Below are 24644 nucleotides of genomic sequence, written 5' to 3' on the forward strand. Positions count from 1 at the left end.
CCATGTAAAGTTTTGCTACAATATTCAAGGAGGAAGTGCAAATAACATACCTTTGAATGCGTCTGCTGTGAGGGTATGTTGGCTGAAAGTTGAATTTTTAGTGGGCCTTTGGCAGAAAGATATTTTGTGAGTAAATGAGGATTATTCATGTTATCTGTTTGCCTTTATACATGCCTGTGTTTTCTGTGTTAGCACATTCAAGCAATTGGCTTGGACTCCATCACCCCCAAAAATAATACAAAAAAATCCATATGTAAAATACAGGGGCTTTTAACCAGCCTTCTTCATCCATTTGTCTTTTGTAGAGTGTACTTTACTAAAAGCCATTCAAAGAAACACGTACTGGCACAGCTGACAACTAGAACGCCAAAGCCATACCTATTGGCTTTACCAGTGTTTATCAGGAATGATTCCCTTTTGTTTTCCTGATGCACTGAAGTTCACAGTGGCTGAAACCCATTAAATATGCTTTAAACTGTGGGATAGAAGCGCTGGTCACTACTTATTAGCAGACCCCATTTAGACAGCAGGGGCTCCTCCGCAATGGCGGAGGCCTAGCACCCCACTGGCTCAGAGTCAGCAGCTAAAAAAGTAAAACAATATTTTATCATTGTGTTATTTTTCAGCTTCTGGCTGAGCCAACGTGACCAGGGAGGGATGGGGCCGAAGCAAGGGAGGGGGTAGGAGGAGTGGTATGTGCACTTTTAAGTGCGCATGTCAGTTTGGCTGCTCATCTCAGGCTGGCCAAACTGACATGTGCACTTAGGTTTCTCCAACCTGGCTGTATTCCACAGCCGGGTTGGAGAAATAGCACAGACTCCCTGTGCCTGAGCGAGTGTTAATCCAGCCCTCTCAGGCCAATGCCAATGCTGCTCTCATGCTTGAGAGCAATGCAGGGATTGGATGGGGAGTCCATGATGCTGTCCCAGGGACTGCTGGTACCAGGAACAGAGGAGCCCGAGGTGGCCGGCAGTAGCAGGTAAGTATTTTAGTTTTCTTATTTATTTTTAATGCCCCAACACCACCGGGCGCTCCGCCCATCCTGTGCATGCTCCCCCTGGCCAACCTCCACCCGCCCACCACTCCTTATCTGTGTTGGCTGCCTCTGCATTTAGACAGAGAAAGGAGTCAAAATAAGTACACAATATAACTAGAAAGGACATTATTTTAATAATTTGAATAAAAGTCAATATTTTGAACATCTTGCAAAGCTTTCATTGAGGAAAAAATATAGTTATTTAAAAATAAAATTCACGAGGACACAGAGTTTATTATGGAATACGATGAAAACCGAGTAATGTTAATAAACTTTAATAGACACGTTTTAGAATGGAAAGAGGCACCCTGCGTTTCTTCAAGGTCTGCACATTGAATGAACTTAGTTGTAAGAGAACAATACTAATAATTAATTCACGAGTTGATTTAAACACTTAAGTAACAATACCAAATGATGCGTGACTCTCTAGTTCTGGTTAGTCGGTGTTCGCGTTGTATGTTTAGGGAATAAAGATGCATACGACATGCAGGACAGCCTTCCTATGGAAGCGCGTCCCATGTACAGCTGACTAGCTATGCAAACAGGCACTGCTACTTCAACAGACTATTTGTATGTGTGCACGGCATGACGTTTCTTCTCCATAACGTCAATCTACACACTGTCCGCTGTGCAGTATTTCCGCCCTTATTTTCGAACACTTAATTGCTCCTAACGTGCAGAAATTGACTGTCATTTTCCGGCCACTCGATCCCATTTTGATACAGGAAAGTTGGTTCTGATCCTTAGGACACTGATACGGAACCAGGCAGAAACATTGTGTCCCCCCTGTAAATATAAAGGCATTGCGATTATTTTCAATGTACACACTTTAATTCTACACAGACGATTCTTAGAAGCCATTCAAGAAGAACTTGCATTCAATAATCTGTGGGTGGCATAACATGTACCAGGGAATTGATGCTTTTCTTTGTGCAAAATTTCGACATTAAATTAAGATAAAATGACTCTGATACATAGGGAGATTAACCCCTGCAGATAATACTGAAATGAAGCACATATCACTGATGACAATGACATTGCAAATATAATTACTTCGAATTAAAAGTTTTACAAATCATTAAAAAATAATTGAAAGAGAGTGGGCACTGGACTTCTGCCAAAAAAGGAGGATGCCCCATTCACCTTCTTTTCTGTATCATAGTCCTTGAATAAAGAGAAATGGTAGGTGGTGTTCCCAATGGCAGAGACAACATGGTCTCCATCCTCAGAAATACCCATTTACGACACAAAACAGATAGGTAGAAGGCATCGGAGCATCTGTTCAATTTAGGACAGCCTCTTACACTCCCTTTCTGAAGATATCTCTGTTGTCTGGGCCCGCCCTTTAAACCACAGTGGACACACACAAGAACAATTTGAAAAAAATCCCACCATGGACTGTGAGAAACTCAAAGTGCATCTCAGACATTTATTATGTGGGACTTAAAAATGGTCTGACACCATTAACTCTTGCAGTTGTTAAATGATGAATTCGAATTCTCTTGCCATTCCATTGTGTGTTTTTTAAATAAAGCTCCTAAAATCAGGAAAGGGATAGAGCAGAAATAATATGTATCCGTGATTGGTTGCCATTTGGTTATGTACTGCCTTCTTATGTAGTATGTTTTGTATTTCAGGTAGCTTGTGTGTTGACCTATGTGCATTGTAAACAGATTTATTTTGTGTTACACTGGAAGTATTAGGGGGCGTCCCCCTTTATAGCTTTGGGTTTGACGTTAGCTGATTTTAACATCTGTATAAGCTTATGGTGGAGCCTTGTTTTAATTGCCGTTTTTCTATTTTTTCAGAAAATGAATTGCCACTTGAATAATGTTTGTCTTAAGTTTATATCTTTATGCTGTTTTATGTTTTTATCTTTATACTGTATTCTTTTATGGATCCTTTGGGGTCCAAAATAAATAATTATGATGATGATGATCAATCAATCAGGGAATTGTAAGCGCACTACTCACCTGTGAGTGTCTCAAGGTGCTGGGGGGGAGGGGGGGTTGGGTGTGAGCAGCTCCGTTCAGTCGAAGAGTCAGGTCTTGAGCGTCATCCTGAAGATGTTCATAGAGGGGTGATGATGATGATGGTCTGACATTAGTACCTCAAGCACTCACATATCACGCGGTTCTGTGAACAGTCGTAGCACAGTAGCCCTGCTGTCATGTTCCTCAAAAATGGCCCAAACCAGAGACAGAAGAGCTATGTCAGGGGAATAATGACCGTCGCGAAGGCCAACAACTTAATAATGCTTGGCAGCTCGGCTACACCGCTGTGGTGGAAGACACCCAATTCAAAATCGTCCTTTGAAAGGGATGAAGACTTTAATTTTTTTACTTTGGGAGCATACTTTCTGTGGTGTTAATGTTATCGAATTTAGAGTTCAGAAAACATGTGATCTAAATACAAATGGAGAACCAATTTACATTACAGAGAGGCAGGTTATACATTTATAAACCATTTTTAATAAAATTGTATTTATTTTTCAAAGTAAAAGAAAGCAGAAGGAAATAATGATACACTTGTTGCAGGACAGTGCAAAACATAACACAGAAAATCATATTGTTAATTAGATGCATTTATCTGTATTTATGATCCTTGAATACCCACAAATGACTCAGAGCTTGGAGGCCAATATTTAACAAGCATTTGCAATGCAATAGGTCTCGCATTTGCGAACGTTTACGCTATTGGCATTGTAAATGACAATGCCTTTTATTTATCTGTTTTGCTAATTAACACATAAATAAAAGGCATTGTCACTTACAATGCCAATAGCTCAAACTCTTGTAAATGCGAGACCTATTCCATTGTCCCGGCTGCTTTGAAAGTGAAAGCGCACATGGCGCGCTGAATGTTGCAGGAAAGCATGTTGTGCCTGCAGTAGGAGAAGCTCATTAAAGAAAATAGTGCTTACAGACAAAAAACAGATGTACCGTGTAACAACTGAAGTAAAAGAGCCAGTCCTCATGGGAGGTTACAAATGAAGACAAGTCGGTACTAAGGAGGGACTAACAAGCCTTTTAATAAATCATAAGCCAGCATTTACGAAGAGCAATGACACAAGCCAATTACAAATATGGGCGGAGAGTGGGCAGGGCTTCTATTCCATACTCCAATACAGCATGCCTCACGGAACAGCGCATGTGCTGCCCAGGCTCGATCTAAAAATGACACCTGCCGTGCCTGATTCTGAACATCTAAGCAGTTTCTGAGTGTCACTGGCCTTTCAGTGTATGGTATGTGAAGGCAAACAAAATAAGAACTTTGGTACCAAAGATGGAATATGGGACAGACTGCTGTATTTTTTTCCTAGTGTATTCTGCCAGCAATGAGGCCAACATAACCCATAAAGAGGTTCTGTGTATAGTTTTAGTGTGAAATCACCATTGTCACTCGGACAGTGCACAACGGGTGCATGACTATAGTGTCAATCAATCAATCAATCTGGGGTTTGTAATGCGCACTACTCACGCGTGAGGGTCTCAAGGCACTGGGGAGGGAGGGTGGTAGCAGCTCCGGGTCAGTCAAAGAGCCAGGTCTTGAGGTCCTTCCTGAATGTGTGCAGGGTCAGGGAGCATCTGATGTTCACCAGGAGCTCGTTCCAGGTTTTGGCTGCGATGTAGGAGAAGGCCCTCCTGTTCTGTTTCTGTGGATGCGGAGGACCACAGCCAGGGCGAGGTCAGCAGAGTGGAGGTTCCTCTTGGGTACGTGGAATGATATTCTCTCATTGAGGTATTTGGGTTCGATGTTGTTGAGGGATTTGTAGGCGTGGGTGAGGAGTTTGAAGGTGACCCTCTTTTCGATGGGGAGCCAGTGGAGGTCTCGTAGGTGACGGGTCATGTGTTCATGACGTGGTGTACCGATCTGTGTTATCTGTAAAACTTGCAATTGAAACATGGAGGCATAGCATCTGTTAATCCGTGCCAAGGTGCCTCACTGAGAGCTTTACAAATACACTTCTGTTATGTTAAAGCACCCACATGTAATACTAAGGAAATGGTAATGTCTAAGGTGAATATAATGACAGGGAAATCATGTCACTAATTAATGAGATTCGACAAATTTTCTGGCCAACAGCCTACCCACATGCATGCAGACAGAGGGAAACCAGGCTACGGAAAGGATGTCACAGAAACAGTCAGAAGCGAGCTGCCAGCAGCTGTATGCACCTGGTGGGCCCTCGCAAAAATAAATAAATAAAATAATAAGTAAAGTGAGGATCGTGCGTCAGACGGGAGATCTAGTGCACAGTTGGGAAGGAGATAGAAAGAGCTGAGGTAGGGAGGCAGAGAGGAGGTTTGACAGAGAAGAAAGCAATGCATTCCGATGGAGTGCTGAAAGAGAAGTTCCCTCACATCAACAGTGAAAGGAGACAACTCATCCAATCAGATACAATGTGAAGAAGAAACCCTCCATCAAGTAGCAGGGAACTGAGATACACAAGAAATCATCTAATAATGAACAACAGGCACACCCAAAGGCAACTATGTGCTGCCCGTAGGTGAATCATGAAAGGAGGCACACATACAGGGGCCATTTGGGGTCAAGATGATGAAACAAAAAAACCTTTCTTATGTGATGATAACAAGCTGCTAATGTTGGAAGGCTTTATCAATAAAAAAAAAGTATTTTTTGAAACATCAGGTGATAAGTTCTAAAATACCATAGAGAAAAAACCTTATGGCAAAAGAATGAATGAATGGTTGAATGAATGAATGAATGAAACCGGACTTATAGAGAGCTCGACTATTTCAATCACTGGGTCAGAAGTGGCAGAAAGTTTCGGTATCAAATAGAACATCTGGTGATTCATCACAGAGGAGATTGTATATAGGGCCAGTGTGTTTCTGTATAGAAGCCATGCATTTAGTGGAATGCGGAGAAAGAAGAAGGTCATTTGCTAATGACTTGTTTTAGGTACATTGCTATCCCTGGAGCTGCCCGTTATCATGAGTTTCAGTATTTGTTTCTAGATAGATGAAAATGGGCAGCATTCAACAGCAGTTTCTGGACCCATGAACAGCAACAGAGTCCACGAAGGCGCGGAGTTCAAAGATGTTGAACATGCTGGAGGAGCGATCCAGGTTAAACATCCAAGATCAGGCGGTGGGCTGGTGACCCACTGCCACTCTCAGACAGTTAATCCTCCAGATTTAACAGTTTTCAGCCACACGGGAAGATACTTTTTGCAATAGTCACTGCCAACTTGCGCAAAATAGGTACTTATCGCAGGAGGCTGCTCAGGGGGAAATTTGTGTATTCATTCCAGGAAAGTGAATCAGGAAATAAATAACAGTGGGTAACCCTAATGACAGACACACCTATAGCATCCATAAAACATTCACCATGCACACGAGGTGCATTGCTCGCAATTAGTGTTGCAAAAACGTATGCAGCAAAATGTTCAGAAATATATCAAACACAAAAACATTATTCAACATAGGTGGGACCCCAACCGCCTTTAGACTCTGAACTTCAGTTTGCATGGACAGGCCTGCCTCTCCTGGGGCAGCGACTGCACTCCAAAAACTAAGACCATTCTGCCGCCAGCCACATCTTTTGCAGTGTGTCTAAGCAGCTACCCCCCCTCCCGAAAATACAGAATGGGGAGACCAGTTGAAGGTGTCCCCATTCAGCATGGCCTACAAGGGTGTCCAGAAGAGCATCACATTTCGAGTCTAAAGGGTAGCTGTGTATCAGGGGCCCTACCTACCATTCGCAAGCATTCAAAAAGATAGACAGGAATGGCCCAGCTGCAAAGGTAGTTGGGGAATGTTGACCTCACAGTAGCAAAGAGATTGGATGATATTTTATATCTTAACAAAAGAGCCATGACAGGATCTTGTTTCTGGGATGAATTTGATCTCTCTCTCCTGGGTCTTAATGAACACCTTGGTTCTTGTTAAAATTATTACGCATTTACGTTTTATTACCAAAGCCTGGTAAGGATCCCTTACAATGTGGGTCCTATAGGCCACTTTCTCTGCTAAATTTTGATGACAAAATACAGGCGAAAACGATCTCAGTGTGCCTTGCATTATTAATGGATACAATAATTTCCCCTGCCCAATCTGGATTCATACTCCATAGATCCACCTCTCCTAAACCTGCACACACTTTTTGCGGTATTGCAGAGGATTAATCCTGATACTCCGGCTGCAGCCATCATGCTTGACGCTGAGAAGGCTTTCGATTCTCTGGAGTGGCCATTCTTGTGGACAATTATGCGCAGAATGGGCATGCCCTTGGATTCATCAGGCTTACGGCATTCCTATATTCGGTTCCTACTGCCAGGCTGCGCTTAAACGGAATGCTCTCCCGCTCCTTCTCGTTATCCAGGGGTACACGGCAGGGATGCCCCCTGTCCCCCTTACTCTTCATCCTTGCCATGGATCCGCTAGTTCGCCATTTCCGAGAACGACACCTGCACAGAGGGCTCCAATTTAATAAAGGGCGTCTGCTGGTATCACTATACGCTGACGATATCCTGTTATATGTTCGGCACCCCCGAGACAACTTAGACCCACTTATCAGGGAGATCATCCGATTTGGCGGATTTTCAGGCCTTGGCATAAATTGGCATAAATCGATGATCTTCCCCATTACTCCGAGTACGCCCAGATGGGAGTGAGAGTTTCCATTGACCTGGTGTTCAGAGTCAGTCAAATATTTAGGTATCACTATACACTTAGACACCACTGAAATCAAGCGATCTAACTACGGAACAGCAATCCACGCTTTGGAGCAGTAGGTGGATAAATGGCTTCGACTTCCTCTCTCGCTTGCTGGTCGTGTAGCTCTGATAAAAATGATTGTTTTGCCCAAATTTCTCTATTTCTTTCAAAATATCCCTCTCCCGCTGCTGAATCGCTTCTTTCGCACCTTAAACTCCCAGCTTATCCGGCTGGCATGGGGGGGCAAGCGCCCGAGGGTCCGTTGGGAAATCATGAATCTCCCTTATCATAGGGGTGGCTTTGGAGTCCCCAATTTCCAGATCTACTATTTGGTAGCTCAGTGCGGATCCGTTCATGCCTGGTTTCACCCAGTTGCTAGGATCCCCTATTTAGGACCTGAGGCTGACTTGGTTCTGCCGGACGCACTCAACACAATGTTACCATTGGGCTTCCCCCGAGACCCTTGGAACATTCAGACGGTCTCAACTACAAGTTGGGCCTGGCTAAAATTGGTCCGAAATTCGGGATCACTAATTCTATACTCCCCAAGTCTGCCGTTACCGAATTCACAATCGCTTCCCATAACTGGGGAGAAGCTTGTGCAGCGCACCCTTTCTCGGTTTGGCATGGCCACCATTGGAGAATTATACACTGAGGGCCAGGCTTTTTCGGTCTCCGATGACGGGAAATTTCCTGACACTACTTTTGTGGATCGGTTTGTGCTCACCCGGCTTCGCTCCACATTGCGTGCCAAGATCCCCGGATTCCCCCTCGAACCCAGCCCATTCACTCCACGGTCCATTGTAATAGATAGTGATGCGGGAACACATTTGCTTTCCAAAATGTACTGATCTTGCTCTGAGTTGATTCCAGTCAACAACGCGACCATACGCGTGGCCTGGGAGGCTGATATTAGCCACCCAATCACTGACGGTCAATGGGAGGTGTGCTGCCACCAGTTTAAGAGGTCTCCCTCAATAGTCGTCACGAAAGTTTCCACTTTAAATTCCTTTGGCGGACATACATAACGCCTGAAAAGGCACACAGAATAGACCCGGACAGACCACATACCTGCCTGGAATGCAACTCCCACCATGCAGACTTTGCACCCTTAACCTGGACCTGCAGCACAATCAGTCATTACTGGACTGAAATACACCACACACTGGGGGAAATGATAGGGCTAGCACTTGTCCCTACCCCGGAGATTGCACTGATTGGGTACGTGACCAACATCCCAAAGAAAGTCAGGAAATTTATGGCACTAGGCCTGTTACTTGCCAAAAGGGAAATAGCACTAAAATGGGATGCAGGGCTGCGCCGGGGCATAGAGACTGGCTTACTAGTCTGGCTCACTGCAATCGTAATCATGACCTGTATGCTTCCACTTTGCCTAGCAAGTCCCGCCCCCGTGACTTTTGGGCCCTCTTAAACACTACAACACGACGGCGCAAACACAACCTACTGATCAACCGGACAACGGGCTAGTACCGACCGGCATAGGCTGAAAGGTGGGCGTGTACGCGATGGGTATACGACTGGGCCCTGTCAATAGCAACAGGGAACTCCTCCAGTATCACGGACATTTGGCCCGCAAGATAAAGCACTGTACTCTGATCGTCATGAGAATGTTACTCATGTAACTGTTTATGCTAAGACAGCCGGTTTCTTCTACAACAGCGAAGCCAGATGTCCTGTATTGTCTACACAATGCAATGTACCTGATCGGCCCAGATTGTCATGTAATTGAGCTGGTATGTTCTCTTGTACTATATCCATAAAATGGTAAATAAAAATATAAAAATAAAAAATTATTACGCATTTTCTGTGAAAATAAAACAACAAATCAACAAAAACCACTACAACAAAATTATCACAACATAATAGAGAGGGTGTGGGGGGAGAGGGTGTGGCTTAACGGCTAGGGTGGCTGATCTCGAAGCTGGGGAGCCAGGTTCCAGTCTGCCAAAGGGAGACTCAAACATCCTGTAACTCTGGGCAAATCACTTAATTTCCCTGTGCCTAAAATAAGATGAATGTGTCCTTCTGTATTGCAACAGTCCCATTGCCATCGTAATGAGACCCTTAGTGTATTATTTGTCATGTTGTGTTACTGTATTGTGATTGTTGGCAGGTCAGCTTCACAATGCTGCATTGTTATGGTGGTGTGTTGTGCTAGTGAATTATGCTGTATTGTGTTGTTACATTGTCATTGTACTGTACTCTTATTTTATGTCTTGTATTATGTTGTCTTGCTGCGTTTTTTGTGTGATTTTATTGTTGCATTGCTGTGTTCTATTACAGGTATGTATGCGTAGTTTATTGTAATGTGGTGTTGTGTAGTTAAGTCACATCTCAACTGTAGTCTGTCAGCTCGTCACATATTAACATTGCCTGAAAGATGCTTTCATGATACACTTTAAAAGGCGTTTGCACTAAGGGATGCGCTTCTTACTACCAAAGCTATGTAATAATAGCACCCAAAAAAGTTTTTATCCCGCAGCAGTTTTTTGCTCATTAAATTGTTAACATTACTTTGTTTTGGGCATAAATGTGCTCGGAATTATTTTATTTGAGTTAATATCTATATTATTAATTCTCCCACTATTTGATGTCTGATCATAATGTTGTTGTTTCTTTTTTAAATGAAGAATAGCCTAGTGCCAAATGTTTAGTGTTTAGGTGAGTGACAGATATTTTTTTTAATCTGTTTTTGAGTTGCAGGGCTGGAAGGAGCTTTAACATAGCATCAATATATTCCCTAGCTGCAAGTGGAACAGGTACATGATTATGTATAATGCAGTGACGTAGACTTTGTCCGAACAGAATAAATTAACCTTAATAGTAAATTACTCTCCATGGGGCATATTATCAAGGACGGCGTTAAAACTTATCGCCGGTTTAGCGGCAGAAAATTGCCGCTAAAGCGGCGATAATGGGCTTGATAATATGCCGCAGAGAATTCCAATAGAAGTCCATGTTCTGGTGTGAACATGGGCTTCCATTGGAATTCTCCAGGGCATATTATCAAGCCCATTATCGCCGCTTTAGCGGCAGTTTTCTGCCGCTAAACCGGCGATAATTTTAACGCCGTCCTTGATAATATGCCACCATATACTTTTAGGAGAGAAGGAATCTCTTAATTTCTCTGATGAAGAAAAATTGCATTTTCAACTAAACCTTTTATTTCACCAACTAGACGCTAGATATCACTCTCACTTTTTGCATGAACTTATTTTTCCTAATGGTAAGGGACTTACCTCAACGTCATTGATTTAGGTCTGGCTTGACAGCACAACTGTCAGCAGATCGTATGTGATCAACAGAAAATGAGCACTCAGCACTGCTACTGAGAAAGGGGCCTTGGCTGCACACAATGCTGAGTGCGGCATTTGATTGCCAATAGTTGTCTGCTTCCACTGTAAAGAGTGCTTGTATTGCACTTTTTGCTTTGTCGGAAAGCTGATGTTCAATACAGCAGGACTCAGTTGGTTATGATGTCAGTTCAAAGATCAATGCTATACGCTTGATCAATTTAATGTTTAAAGGTGCAAAAAAGGCAGATAGTGATTGCAAAAAGCATATGTCAAAGCCAAAGTGTATTTAAGACTGAATTATTAGTTTGTGTTAAAACCTATAGATTTCCACAGCATAATAGTGTAATAGGCAAGGGTTTTTTGTCTACCCCCGCCCTGACAAACCGTGGGGTAGAAGATTTGCTCTGTGATAATCTTTATAAGGGCCTCTTAGGAGCACTCTATGTTTTGCTGACTGCAATTTTGTATATATTTATATTTCAGCACTTTGTGCTGAATTTTGACTTGTGGGAAAATATATGTTCAATACAGTAGGTCTGAAATGGTGACCAACCAATGATAAAGATTATAGGCCTGTTCCATGGTAAAAGCTATGCCCAGAGCTATGGTCTGATCTGTGTATTATGACAAGTTATGACAAAGTTAGCAAGGCAGACTTATTTATTGTGAAAAACATATGTTAAACCAGGGGGGATGACACCTGTAAGAGGAGTTATTTTCATGGAATTCCACAGATAACTTTGATAGAGCGCCATGTTATTCTGACATTTGTAGGGGTGCATCATAATCACTGTTAGTCCGCACCCATATATTTAGTGGATTTGTATTAACGTGTGACATAGAATTGTAATACTAAAGACGCATATATTAGAACGAATTAGAAATGTAATCATGTCATTTATGAAGTTCAATGTACTGGTTAATCGAAGATGTATTTTAGACAACGCATAATGATTGGTTCCCGTATAATGTGATGCATTAGGTTTAAACGTGCACCATATTAAAGTCTGCACGTGTAGTTTGCTTACTCATACATGTAGAGTAATGAAATCAATGCTTATAGTGTGATTCTAGAAATGTGTGTTTAAATTGTGTAAAGGCCTGATTGCATATACGTTTAAGAGAAGGCCTGTTCGTTTCTTATGTTAGCTAAATATTGTAGGCCGAAAATGGTTTCCCATGGTAAGGCTTTGGGTTTCAGAGATGTTAGAAAATCTCAGAGAAGTGGAAAGTTTCTTGTTACCATGTTTCTGTTGCAGGTTCAAGGACACCTAGCTCGTTAGTGAAGACTAACCCTTTGTTTCAGGAGTTAGGATGGCATGAGAAGCCAACATGGGAGTATACTGGAATGCAGGGATGATACTTTCGGCGGAGAAGGTACCTAGGTCCCAAGGACGAGTAAACCGTTGTTGGAAGGGAGACAAGTTTCAGTGGAAAAATACTGGGAGAAGACCTGGCTGAAGAAGTGTGCCGGAGGGCGTGTTCTAAGTTTTTGGGATTTTGAATTAGGTATAGTGCCCCGTGGGTTGAGCCGTTGAGGTCTAGATGGGAAGCTAGAAGGAGCATCTTAGAACGAGCTCTGACAAAGTGAGTGTACGTCTGAGGAAGTCTTCACTTCTGACACCTTTTATCGTCTTGCCTGGGAAAATGCTAAGTAGGGATGTCACCTTAGAGATGGAGTAGGGATAGACTAACTGATTTTCTTTTAGGTTAATGACTTCTAATATAGAGATTGGAGATGTTATTGCCTGCCTGATGCTTTTAGAACTGACTATTCTTCTTATTCTGAGTCGGATAAGACTCCTGCGTAGACTCTTTTTTGTATTAGTGCCCATTTATTTCCTTAACCTCGTGCTGAGGTGCTTGCATGTGCAATTATTTTTGGCTTTGTAATAAAACCCTAAAATTTGAGATTCGGAGTCAGTGGTCCTTTAGAGGTAAATTTCGATTCGATTGATTATGTGTTGAAATTTGATTTCCTCCCCTCTACACTATTTAGCAGATAAAAAGATCCTGGCGACCTGAGAGGATTCTTGGTGATGATAAGACAGATAAGAATCCGGCTTTATCAACTTTAATAGGCAAGTGTTTCGATATTGGTTAAACACTCTGACAAACCCTTAGGGTAGCAGAGTTGTACTTTGATCATATTTATTTGGCACTATATGGAGGTTTGTATTTTCTGCTGCTGTCACTAATTTTGTATATATTTGTACTTTTATGACTATGCCTTATGATTGCATTCTGGAAAATCTTATGCTCAATACAGTGGGCCTGAGTTAGTTATGGTGACAAGCCATTGGGAAAAGTTAAGTCTCATGCCCTAGATCAGTTCTGTTTATTAGGAATAGTTATGTCAAAGACCTGGAGCCTGGTTTATTTAGTGTGAGAAATATTTGTTAAAACCAATAGGCCTTTAAGGGTGGATAGCGATCAAACTGTGTTAAAGGGCTATAGACAGGTATATTCTCATACATAGAATCTTGCAGACTACTGTACATAGTATGCAAGTGTTTTGGTGTTAGTAATCCCAACTGACATACCCAGTGGTAGACAATGTTCACTGTGATAATCCTTTTTCGCCCTTTTAGAAGGGATTCTTTTTCGTTTTGCTAATTTTAATTGTGCATATATTGTTAATCGCATCTATGTAGGTCTGATGATTTCCATGTAGGTAAGCTTTTGCTCAATACAGAAGGCCTGAGTTGTTTATAATGACATGCCATTCTTAACAGCTATAGGCTTGACTCTTTTTAATTGGAACAGTTGTATTTGGCGTCATAGGTTTGATCTTTTTATTATGAAAAGTGACAAGAATGACAGTAAACCTGACCTATGTATTATGAAAAGCATAAATTTAGACAATATGCGTTTATGGGTGGATTGTTTATCACATGTATTAAAGGCTGTAGACCAGTGGTTTCCAAACAGTGTAGAACCATGACCCAAGTTTTAAAAGAACACACATGTGTGCCCCTCCTAACTCTATTGAACATGAGGTGGGAGACTTTTTAATGTAACTAAAGCTTTGTGAGGTAGTGTACTGTCATTTATAGACAGCACATTTTTCCAAGAAATGGCCACTGCATATTTACAGACATAATTTTTTTTTTTTTTGCGGAGTTTTATATTTGGCAGTTGCGTTACATGAGGACACATTCATTTTTTTTTTGTTAGACACGGTTTTACTGTTTTACTGTTAAAACTATTTTGCACACAAAAGATAATGTGTGGAAATCAGGTTTCAGTGAATATTACCATTTGTGCATCGCCCTGTAAAGTGTCTTAATTTGTCTTGATCCTATTAAAATCTTTCTTCGTATCACCTTTCAGAATTAAAAAAAATTGCTTCATTTTTGCTTTCCTGACTGCTGCATGTGGACAGTTCATTAATATGTATTTACATTTTGTTGCGTGTTACAAAAAATTGACATCTTGCAGCTTTTCCTTTCACACTCCCTGTACCACAGCAAGATTGTCACATACTTCACTTTACTATACTTTCTCTGACTGCAAAGTGAGAGGATTTTGTAAACACCAATCTCCATGACACAAAACATGAGCAACAATTTGTCAAAAGACATTTCCTGACATTTGACCGCTGTCTTTGAAGTGTAGAAAATGTGACAAGGTCAATACAGGATTTAAAGGAATCTTTATTTATTGCTTGGACTTTCATTACGCAACACAACTCAGCTCATCATCCACAAGTGCATCATGGCACACAGTTTGGGAAACACTGCGATAGTCAGATATTTTGGCAATTGGCATCTCACATATTACAATACTAATCAAGGGTTTTGGTGTCAATTATTCAGTTTGATAAAGCCTGGGGGTGTATGATTGGCACTGTGATAACAATTGCTGGATCCTATTAGGAAGTCCTGCAATATTTAGTTGTCTGCCGTGCAATTTTAATCAAAACAAATCAATAAAATATCTGCATTCATTTAAGTACATACATATACATAGCTAGAAAGGATTTGGATCAGCCCTCTTCTTCCATTGGTCTGCCTGAGTATCCTTTTCACTTTGATTTTATCATGATTGAAGTTGCATTTATATAGCTCTTATTATGGACGATGAGGCATTGAAACACTCTACACCGGGCAGAACACTGCTCAGGAGCCCAAGGTTAGGAGTAATTCAGTGGTTTTTTTATTGGTTATTGTTGTTATCACACACATAAGGGTCAAGAGGATTTTAAAGGAACAGTCAGTACAACCTCCTAATATGACGAACAAACACACCAGAACAGACTGCCTATTGTAAGGGGAAGAGGAAGACACAGTGAGTCCAAGTGTCTCTCTGTTTCAGAAAGGTCATTACCCACCTAACAGCTGGCATGCTTCATCCTCGGGCTCTCCCTGACACTGATCAAAAAGATGCAAGGTTCTACCCTTTTTGTTATTGGGGAGCTTTTTCGGGGGTGGTTATGAGTAGAGCGGTATGAACTACTGCCATTTGCTACCTGTTTGGGTGAGGGTGTAGTACAGAGGGGACAAGAATGGTATAGGTTAAAACTATCTCATGGGTGAGCTTGTTGAATGTAATTGTGTCCCTCAAGTGATAGAGTAAAAAGGAGAGATGGAGATAATTCAGCCCACTTATAGAGATTGACATGCTTCTGTCAAAAATCAATCCTACTATATGGTGTTAGTGGCATTCATCAGCATGCAGTCACCCTCTCTGCTTCGAATAAAAGTGACAAGGATAAATAATTAGTTACAACCCACAAATGCAGTAAAAGTAGATGTTGGGTGTAGTCGTCAATGGGTGTCTAGGCTTCTTCTAGGAAATTGAAAGTAATGTTGACAACCATTACTTGGTTATAAGATATTTTCAGGTCAACTGTTTGTTTTATGCTGTGAAGGAAAACTATGAAAGCATATACCCATGTCAAAACATCAGTGAATTGCTAAAACAAGAACATGTTAATTCAAGCTGAGTGCTATATGTTGGATGCAGGCATGCTGCCTCCCGGTAAATAGAATACATTTAGCTATAATATAGAGGCTGGATCAGGGCTCTGATTAAATATGAGTAAACAAGTATTAGACAATGTATATGGTATCATTTGTCTCCTATTGTAATTTTTGGTCATATATAATGTATCTTGAAAGAAACCGGTGTACAGTCATTGGATATCATGCAATTATTACACTTTTACATGGGGGAGAGAATCTAATTTGTTCAGTCAACATATCCTTATCGGTAACGTCCCTAACAAGGGGGTAAAGTGTGTGTTCACTTGAAGACGTAACTATTGAGTACCAGCTTGTGGTAATGGCCTTGCATATTCTTTAAAACATTGTAACAGTTATTACAGGTTAGTGGTGCCATTTTCTTACCAATCTTGATTGCAAGTTTTTATTTCCATAGTCAGAGTTCTTTACTGGGCCATGGAGTCACATGGTTGGATGGATCAACTCCATTAAATTCAACTTCAAGTCCCCACACTGAAAAGGTGGTGTTGAAACACTCTACATCAGGCAACAAACTGCCCATAAACCCAAGATTAGTTATTAGTCCAGTGGTCTGTATTGGTTATTGGGATTAGTAATGTTCTCCGAAGTAGACCATTTTAAGCATTTACTCCAGTGTCTTTGTGATGGATTAAATTAGTAGGACCCAAGTGTGATCATTAGTGGGGAGGTATATGAGTTCGTGAAGATGGTTGATTGGGATTAGCAGATGAACTAGAGGAGTTTAGATATTGCTAGGGTGCAGGGTTTGATCATAGGAGGACAGGCTATGATCTTTAAGATGAGGTCTGAGCAATTTGCAGATATGCAATATAAATGAATGCAAACATGCAAATGACTTAGAGTAAGGAGGCATGCAGAGGATGGAAAGCAAAGAAAAAAAGAGAAGGAACACTCAGACGTTTTAAGTCAAGTTCAAGATCTTTATGCTGGATTTTAGGAACATAGTGTAGCCTTCTGATATAGAATGCACTCCGAGGATGTAAAACTGTAGAAAGGAACACAATTATTTACATTTGAGATAGTATTAAATTATGTACTTTTTTATTGGCCCTAAAATCAGGCAGTCTGTCCAGTGCCACAGGATGTGCGTGACAATAGGTTCCCAGACAGTGGAAGTATATTACTTGCATTCTTGAGCTAGAGGGAAGAGGTGAATATAAATAGACCAGTCTACCTTGAAAAATTCCAAGAGACCTTCTAAATAACAGGAGGTGGAGAATAGTGCTCTTGAGCATTGTCATTTGGTGGATGGCAGGGGTGAAGTGTGAGATTACAGATAGTAAACAGCATTGTTGTGTGTCTCTTTAGATACCCGTACATAGGTCTATTGAATCATGTCCTCATATAGGCACAATTCGACTTGTCCTTATTTAGGCATAATATTCCAGTCCTTATTTAGACATTAGCCATGCAGATCCAAACATAGGCATGGTCACCTACATCCGTCCATCCCACATCCCAACGAGTTCTTAGAAACCAGACCCTTAAGCCGTTGGGATTTTCCCTGCTTGGATTATTGATTTCTCCAAGAACTCATCTTTTATGCATGAACTACTGTTCCTTAGGGGTTCATTCATGACGTCTTCCTCTGCCCGACTTTACGTCAATGCTAGCATTCCTAGACACCTTCCAGGTATCAATATACCTTCACTTGCCCTGGCAAATCATGGCAAGGCACAGCTCGGCTATACGGCTCGCCGGCTCACCACGGCAAGTCCTGAAGGAGTTTGAGTACCGGCCTGATGCACTGAACAGACGCTGTCTTCCCTGCACGCAGAGATTCCAGCTTCCAGTGTTCCAACTCCCCTTGCGGAGTGTTAGAGTTTGAGATCTGGAAAGAGATGCCCACCTCTTTCATTCTAAGGTGTGGAGTTGACTAGAACCTAAGGAATTTCTTGGCATCTCATATAATATACTAACTAAAGCTCACACCAACTATAGCTTAAATCAGCACCTACTTAGTACCTCGCACTACACTCAAGTTAGGTACACTGGGGTAGAATTATTTAGAAGCACCAGATGAGTATCCACTTTTAGCCTGTGTATTTATGTGTATGTATATAGATATAGGTCATAGCTAAAAGACAATGCTGTTGCAGTTATACTTCTTCTTACTGCTGATGCTGTGCATCTTATATCTTGCTTACTGTCTAATGATCGTGACAGCTCATATCTCTTACACGAGAACTAAGACTGTTCAATAAATCCTTTTTTATTGAAAACGCCCGTCTTCCTATTTTCTGTGTAACTCTGAAGAAACTAAGCATGCACGATTGACTGAGTGAAACTGTTATCTATTGTTTCCACGATTCTGAGACACGTTCCGATTCTGAAAGGAAAGAAAGTTGTCATGTTTATGCGATTGTCAGAAACGAATCCCTTCTTGTTCATTCGAGAAGTTTCTAGTGACCTCTGAGTTAGCTGGCACACAAGTAATTAAGTTTAATATACTCGATAGGAGCATACTGACCTCAGTCCTATGCACAGAACTATAGTGTATATTATTCCAATGTGCAGAGCCTATAAGGGAAATAGGAACTACACTACAGCATGATGCAATGGGTCAGCCCAAGTCAGCCATTAGCTTCATTGCTCTATGAGGGATGCCAATTGCCTTTTTACATGTTCACCTCTGCTTGAAATGGGTATGAGTCCGTGCCACAGCTCATGGACCTGTTCTCCTTTTTATAGGTCCCCGTTAATTATTTCCTATTCCTTTTAGTTATATTACTTCAGTTGTATTTTTTTAGTATATTGCAGCCAGACAATAATGAGTGCCTCGATGGCTATTCATTTTTTCAGCAATGCGAAGCATTCAGCATGGTCACTTCTTCTAAACCTGGCAACCAACTTGAAATGATATTGACCATAGTGTATCATTGTTTAACAGTCTAAGATTACAAACACATTGCTTCTAAACATATCAACATTGCGGAAATTGCAAAACAACAATACACTATTTAAGTATCATTACAAGACACCTACATGCAGCTATGTTTCATTTTATTTTTTATTGAAAACATACCTTTTAGGTGTAGGAGGCTCCATTGCTCCTCTGCCGGCTGGCCATGCTATACCCGTTGGCAGCGGACACGTGCAGCGTGCGCGCCACCGGTGTGCCAAAGGCAAGCCCATCTGCGCCCGTCCGCGCCAAGTCCACGCCAGGTGCCAGGGATGCTGGCTCTTCTCTGTCAGGCTTGAAGGCAGGTCTAAGGTATTCTAGAGAGGAATTGCTGGAACTTTGCAAGGTTAATGCTCACTGCAAACATACTATAGATCCAGATACCCTTTCCAGGAAAGGATTCTCTCCTTGTGCGTTCAGTGATTTTGGAACTAGAGGGAGAGGAGAGCTTGGTTATTACCATGGGAGACAGTCATTCCCTCCACTACTGAGAAGCTAGTTCAGGGCTTCCTTATTAATGTTAGATCCCTGATCAAAAACAATGTGACTTTTAAAGATTTTGTTTTACAAAGAAATCCGGACTGGGTGTTCATAACTGAAACGTGGGCTAATGATTGCTCAGGTCCCAACCATGTAGAGGCTATCCCTTTGGGATACAACCTTACTAGACTGGACAGAGTAGGATGACGAGGGGGGGGATTCTTTTTAGGGATATTTAGGGATCTTTTTACCTGTCACTCTGAACCACTCACCTCAACTCTCGACCAGTATCAGGCTCTATATTTCTCTATAAACACGCATCCCACAGAAAGCTTTTCTGGGGTGCTTTGTTATCGTCAACCTAGACCCAGGTCATCATTCAGTCAGGACATTTGTAATCTCCTGGAGCCCTACCTAGACAGAACAAATTTTACACTTCTTGGTGAATTGAATTTTCATCTAGAGAATAGCGTTAGTCATGATACACAAACCCTTCTGGAAAGTATGAATGGCTGTGGCTTTTCACAACTTGTTCACATCCACCTCTCATGAGGCGGGCCACACCCTAGATGGGATTTTTTCTAATGATCACCGTATTAGGGTGGGAGAACCCCTTCCACTAGCTTGGTCAGACCACTTTGCCATTCCGTTTAGTTTAAGAGTCTTGGCATCTGGTAATATGCGATCTGAAAATAAGAAAGTGGCTGACAAATGGAATTTTAATTTGATTAGTAATGAGGCCGTTGCTAACGCTGTGACAAATTTCCAACTTTCAGGTCACCTAAGCGCTAACCTAGCTGCAGACGAGCTATCTAAAAAGTTATTAGCAGTTATGGACATCTTAGCTCCCATAAAAAGGCATTACTCAGCAAGGAAAAGGCCCTCTGCACCTTGGTTTTGTGAAAGATTGCGTAAGCTTAGACAGGAGTGTAGGAGGCCGGAAAGATTATGGCGCATTGACCTAACATCCTCAGGCAGAGAACTGCATAAACAATGCCTGAAAGCATATAAAGTTGCTAATTTGGAGGAAAAGGGTAAGTTCTATGTAAAAATCTCTGAGTCGATTAAATCCTCTAAAGAGCTCTTTAACACTGTTAATTCCCTTATCTCTCCCTCGACTACTGATCCGGTGGAGTCTTCACAGGAGCTCTGTGATAGGCTTTCAGCCTCCTTTTGTACTAAGATTTCAGACATTTATGCCCAGCTGGAAACCCTAAACTTAAATTAGGATCTAGATGCCCAGTCGGTAGTCTATCCAATGAATAGATACTGCAATAAGGCGACCTCTAGTTTACTTTTGTTTCCGAGTTTGTCTCTAGAGACTACAGACCACCTTCTAGAATGAATTAAGTCTGGATCTCCCATGGATTCCTGCCCCCTGAAGGTCCTAAAAAGTGCCAAAGGGGCTATTTTGTCGCATCTCACCACCATCCTAAATTTAGCCATCTCGGAGGGACAATATCCCCTGGCCTGGAAGGCAGCAGTAGTTAGGCCCCTTCTAAAAAAAAACTCTCTGGACCCGATGGAACTGAAAAATTATCGTACCATTTCCCTTTTGCCGGTCCCAGCAAAGATTTTAGAATCTTATCTGAATTCTCATCTGAGTGCCTACCTGAGGGACCATCAAATCCTTGATGGTTCTCAACATGGTTTCAGAAGCTGTCATAGCACAGAAACTGCGCTCACTGCGGTGTTTGATAACATCCGCACACAGGTGGATGCAGGTCATACCACCTTACTAATTTTACTTGATCTCACCACAGCTTTTGATACCCTATGTCCACTGAGATTGGTGGAGCGTCTCAGGGAGATAGGTATTGGGGGCTCGGCCTTAGGGCTTATCGCCTCTTTTCTCAGTGACCGCACCCAAACAGTGAAACTGGGAAATTTCTATTCGGATCCAACTCCTCTTTTATGCGGTGTGCCTCAGGGCTCCTCCCTGAGCCCTACGTTGTTTAATATCTATGTTGCCCCGCTGGCAAAGGTGGTAAAATCTTTCGGTCTGGATGTGTTGTCATATGCGGATGACGCGTAGATCATGGTGTCCATCACTCATAACATCAGGGACGCTGCGTGCAATTTTAAAAACTGCATGCAAGCAGTCTCGTCTTGGATGGTGCAAAATTATCTGAAATTGAATGGCGAGTAGACGGAGTTTCTCATCTTCGGGGACAAGGTTGACATTTGGTCCGGGGAGTGGTGGCCTGACTCTCTGGGCACCTGCCCAAGTCCTGTCTCCCATGGAAAGAATTTGGGAGTCCTGGTGGACAATTTCTTGTCCTTGAATCTGCAGATTAGCAGGACGGTGGTCACCTGTTTCGGGCTAATAAGGCTGATAAGGAAGATCTTGCAGTTTCTTTCGCTTGAGTCATGCAAACAAGTTGTCGTTGCTCTAATATTGTCCAGATTGGATTATTGTAATGCCCTTTATCTGGGCATTAATGGGACAACTGCGGCGCTTGCAGCTGGTGCAGAATGCTGCTGCTAGGCTGGTGATGGACTTGCCCAAACACCATTCAGTCTCAGCTTCTATTCTTTCTCTGCACTGGCTCCCGATTGACCGTAGGATTATGTTCAAAACCCTCTGCCTCACTCATAATGCCTACTATGGCCAGGGCCCTGATGGCATTAAAGCCTTATTTCATCATTATGTTCCCACTAGGAATCTCAGGTCAGAAAGCAAACATGTTCTTACTGTTCCCAGGTTTAAAAAGATGAGAAGGGGTGGGAGATCATTTTCAATGGCTGCTGCCAAATTGTGGAACTCTCGCCCTGAGGAAATTTCGGGACAACGATCACACACTCTTTTTCGAAAGATGTCAAAGACCTGGTTGTTCCCTTAGATGTCTGTCCGAGTGTGTCTTTTCTTCCTTGCATATCGCTCTGCTGTCAGCGCCTTGATGCCCTTGGGCTAAGTTAGCGCTCTACAAATCTCATATTCATTCATTCATTCATTTTAGGCGACAGCATGTTTTTTTTTCTTTCTCCTAATTTAAATTGATATGCTTTTCGATATTTTGCTTGTATTTTATTGTAGATGGGTATGTGGGCAAATACAAGAATTAGTCAGTCAGCACAGGTTATAGCACAAACAGAGAAAATCTCAGAACCCATAGCGATAGTGTCACTAAACACTACTAAGCTAATAAAGTCCTTAATTCAATTAAATAGCCCTGTATAGTCCTGGTGCGGCAAAATGAGACTGAGTCTACAGGTAATATCTTGGATTGAATTATTGTATATTTTCCCAATAGCTAAAGAGAATGGTACCCAGTCTAGAACATCCCAATTGCACAGCACAACCAGAGGGGAATGCCCCCTGCCACCAATATTTTTTGGAATCACAGAAGAACCATGAATAGATTTGCATAGATACTCAACTATGAAAGGGGAAGCACAGTGGTGCATGGGAGGAACAAATAGTAAGTAAGTATACATTGCAGACCTGCAAGAGTCAATGATGAAACCTAAAACAAGAAGCCCAGACACAGGGAATATTGTGCTCCTGAACATCAAAATACCCCAAATCCCCACTGCTGGTGTAACAGGATGAACTTTCACCCTAGAAGAACAAGCGGTCACAAATAAAAGACATGTAATGGGGAGAAAGGCTATCTATATATGCTATATACTGTGGCAGAATACAGAACAACACCCCACCTGCAACAGAAGTACCTATAAGAATATCGCTGTCTCTGGAAACGTCCTACTTGAATATAAGCTAATGGAAAACCAGACTGCAAAAGAAAGAGATTTTTCAATATAACACGCAATAATTAACAACACACAGAAGGAACTAACCAAATCTAAATACTCTTGGGGGAAAGACCTCAGGGAAGTAGAGGAGCAATATTGGGCAGAGGCACTGATGTACCCAAGAGACATGTCAAAGCAGCCTGCTTGGTTCAACTAAAAATTCTAGATAGTATATATATCATGCGAGGATTGTGGTGTATTATATGGTATGGTTGTGTGACTTTTGTATGTAATACATATGTAAAACTGCCTTTGGTCCAGTCATGCTCATTTACTAAATTATTTGCTCAGCCCTGGGTAGCTGTGGCTTTGTGCAGCAAGGCTTGAACAAAGGAACTAGTGTAAAGCACCAAAAAACGTAATGAGAAAGTCATGCACCACGAAAGAAATCCGACACCAATTTATAAAAATATATATATGTGAATGAATTTTTAGACCCTAAGATGAGCAAAATCCACCGGAGGGTTTGGAGATATCGATTTTTAAGAAAAACATACATCTCAGCCTTTTAGCCCAAATCACAAAAAAGCATTGGTAACTGTAAAGTTTAGAAACTTTTTAACAGTTTGGAAGAGTTGTGTTCGGCTACTCAGGCCCGAGTGGGGTGGCCAATTCTGACAGGGAGATGTTCAGGGGGGCCAATAAGAAGTATCTGGAAAATTACCTGGTCACCAAAGCAGTTCCAAGTCCAGTTCCACACTTTACATCAAGACCGCCATAGACTTAAATTGAGTGGTCCTGATGATCCTGATTCCTGATTGGGTGTAGTATGCAGAAACAAGCTCTGGGTTCTGTGCGGTCGACGGTGGTGTCCTTGTGGTTATTCCTCAGTCCACAGGTAAGGTGGAGCGACTTTGGCCACAGGGGTCATTGTCCCTCGAAGTCCTCTTTGAGCCAGTAGAAGGCCAGCTGTTTGGTCTCCGTACACAGCAGGCCCAGTGGGATTCTTTGGTGAAGGCTGATGTTTCTCTTTGGTGACAAATCTGGACTTAGATGACATTACCAGATTCAAATGCAACTTTTGCCCATTGAAGATCAGCCTCTTGAAGTGGTCAGAGGCGTTTTGAAGAATGTGGCTACTGACTTGCTAGAGTGGGCTTCTTCTGCTTTTATGGCCTTGATGCTGGTTCCAGGGGCCCAGCTGATGGGCCCTCGGAGTAACTTCTTTGTTCCATTGCTTCAGAGTGACTTTTGCATGAGGCAGGAGCCACAGGCACAGTCGTCTCTTTGCTAGCCCAAAGTGCAACAGGCGCAGTCCAGCAGTCGTTGCAGCCTCTCTTGCCAGATCCAGGGGTTAGCAGGGCAGTTCTTCTTTGTTCCTTTCTCTAGTTCCATCTTGATCTGGGGTTCAAGGTGCCAGGGCTGCCATATTTAAGCCAAAAATGTGCCCTGGAAAAATGCTGCTGTCATTAGCCAATGGGCCACCAGGATCCCTACTACTGGCTATGTGTGGCATCTAGCAATCCCAGAGTGCACTATTCT

At 42.1% G+C, this 24644-nt stretch overlaps 1 protein-coding gene across 1 annotated transcript in view; it reads right to left on the reverse strand.

The window, feature by feature from the left end:
- Positions 1-1151: 1151 nt before the first annotated feature.
- Positions 1152-24644, reverse strand: part of C6 (complement C6) — a 770728-nt gene continuing 747235 nt past the window's right edge. Inside the window, exon 18 of the mRNA XM_085631171.1 lies at positions 1152-1822. Coding sequence (XP_085487297.1) covers positions 1644-1822 — 179 coding nt within the window. The 3' untranslated portion in view covers positions 1152-1643. The remainder of the gene's footprint in view (positions 1823-24644) is intronic.

The sequence above is a fragment of the Triturus cristatus genome, chromosome 2_1 (assembly GCF_964204655.1).
Source record: "Triturus cristatus chromosome 2_1, aTriCri1.1, whole genome shotgun sequence".
Classification (NCBI taxonomy): Eukaryota; Metazoa; Chordata; class Amphibia; order Caudata; family Salamandridae; genus Triturus; species Triturus cristatus.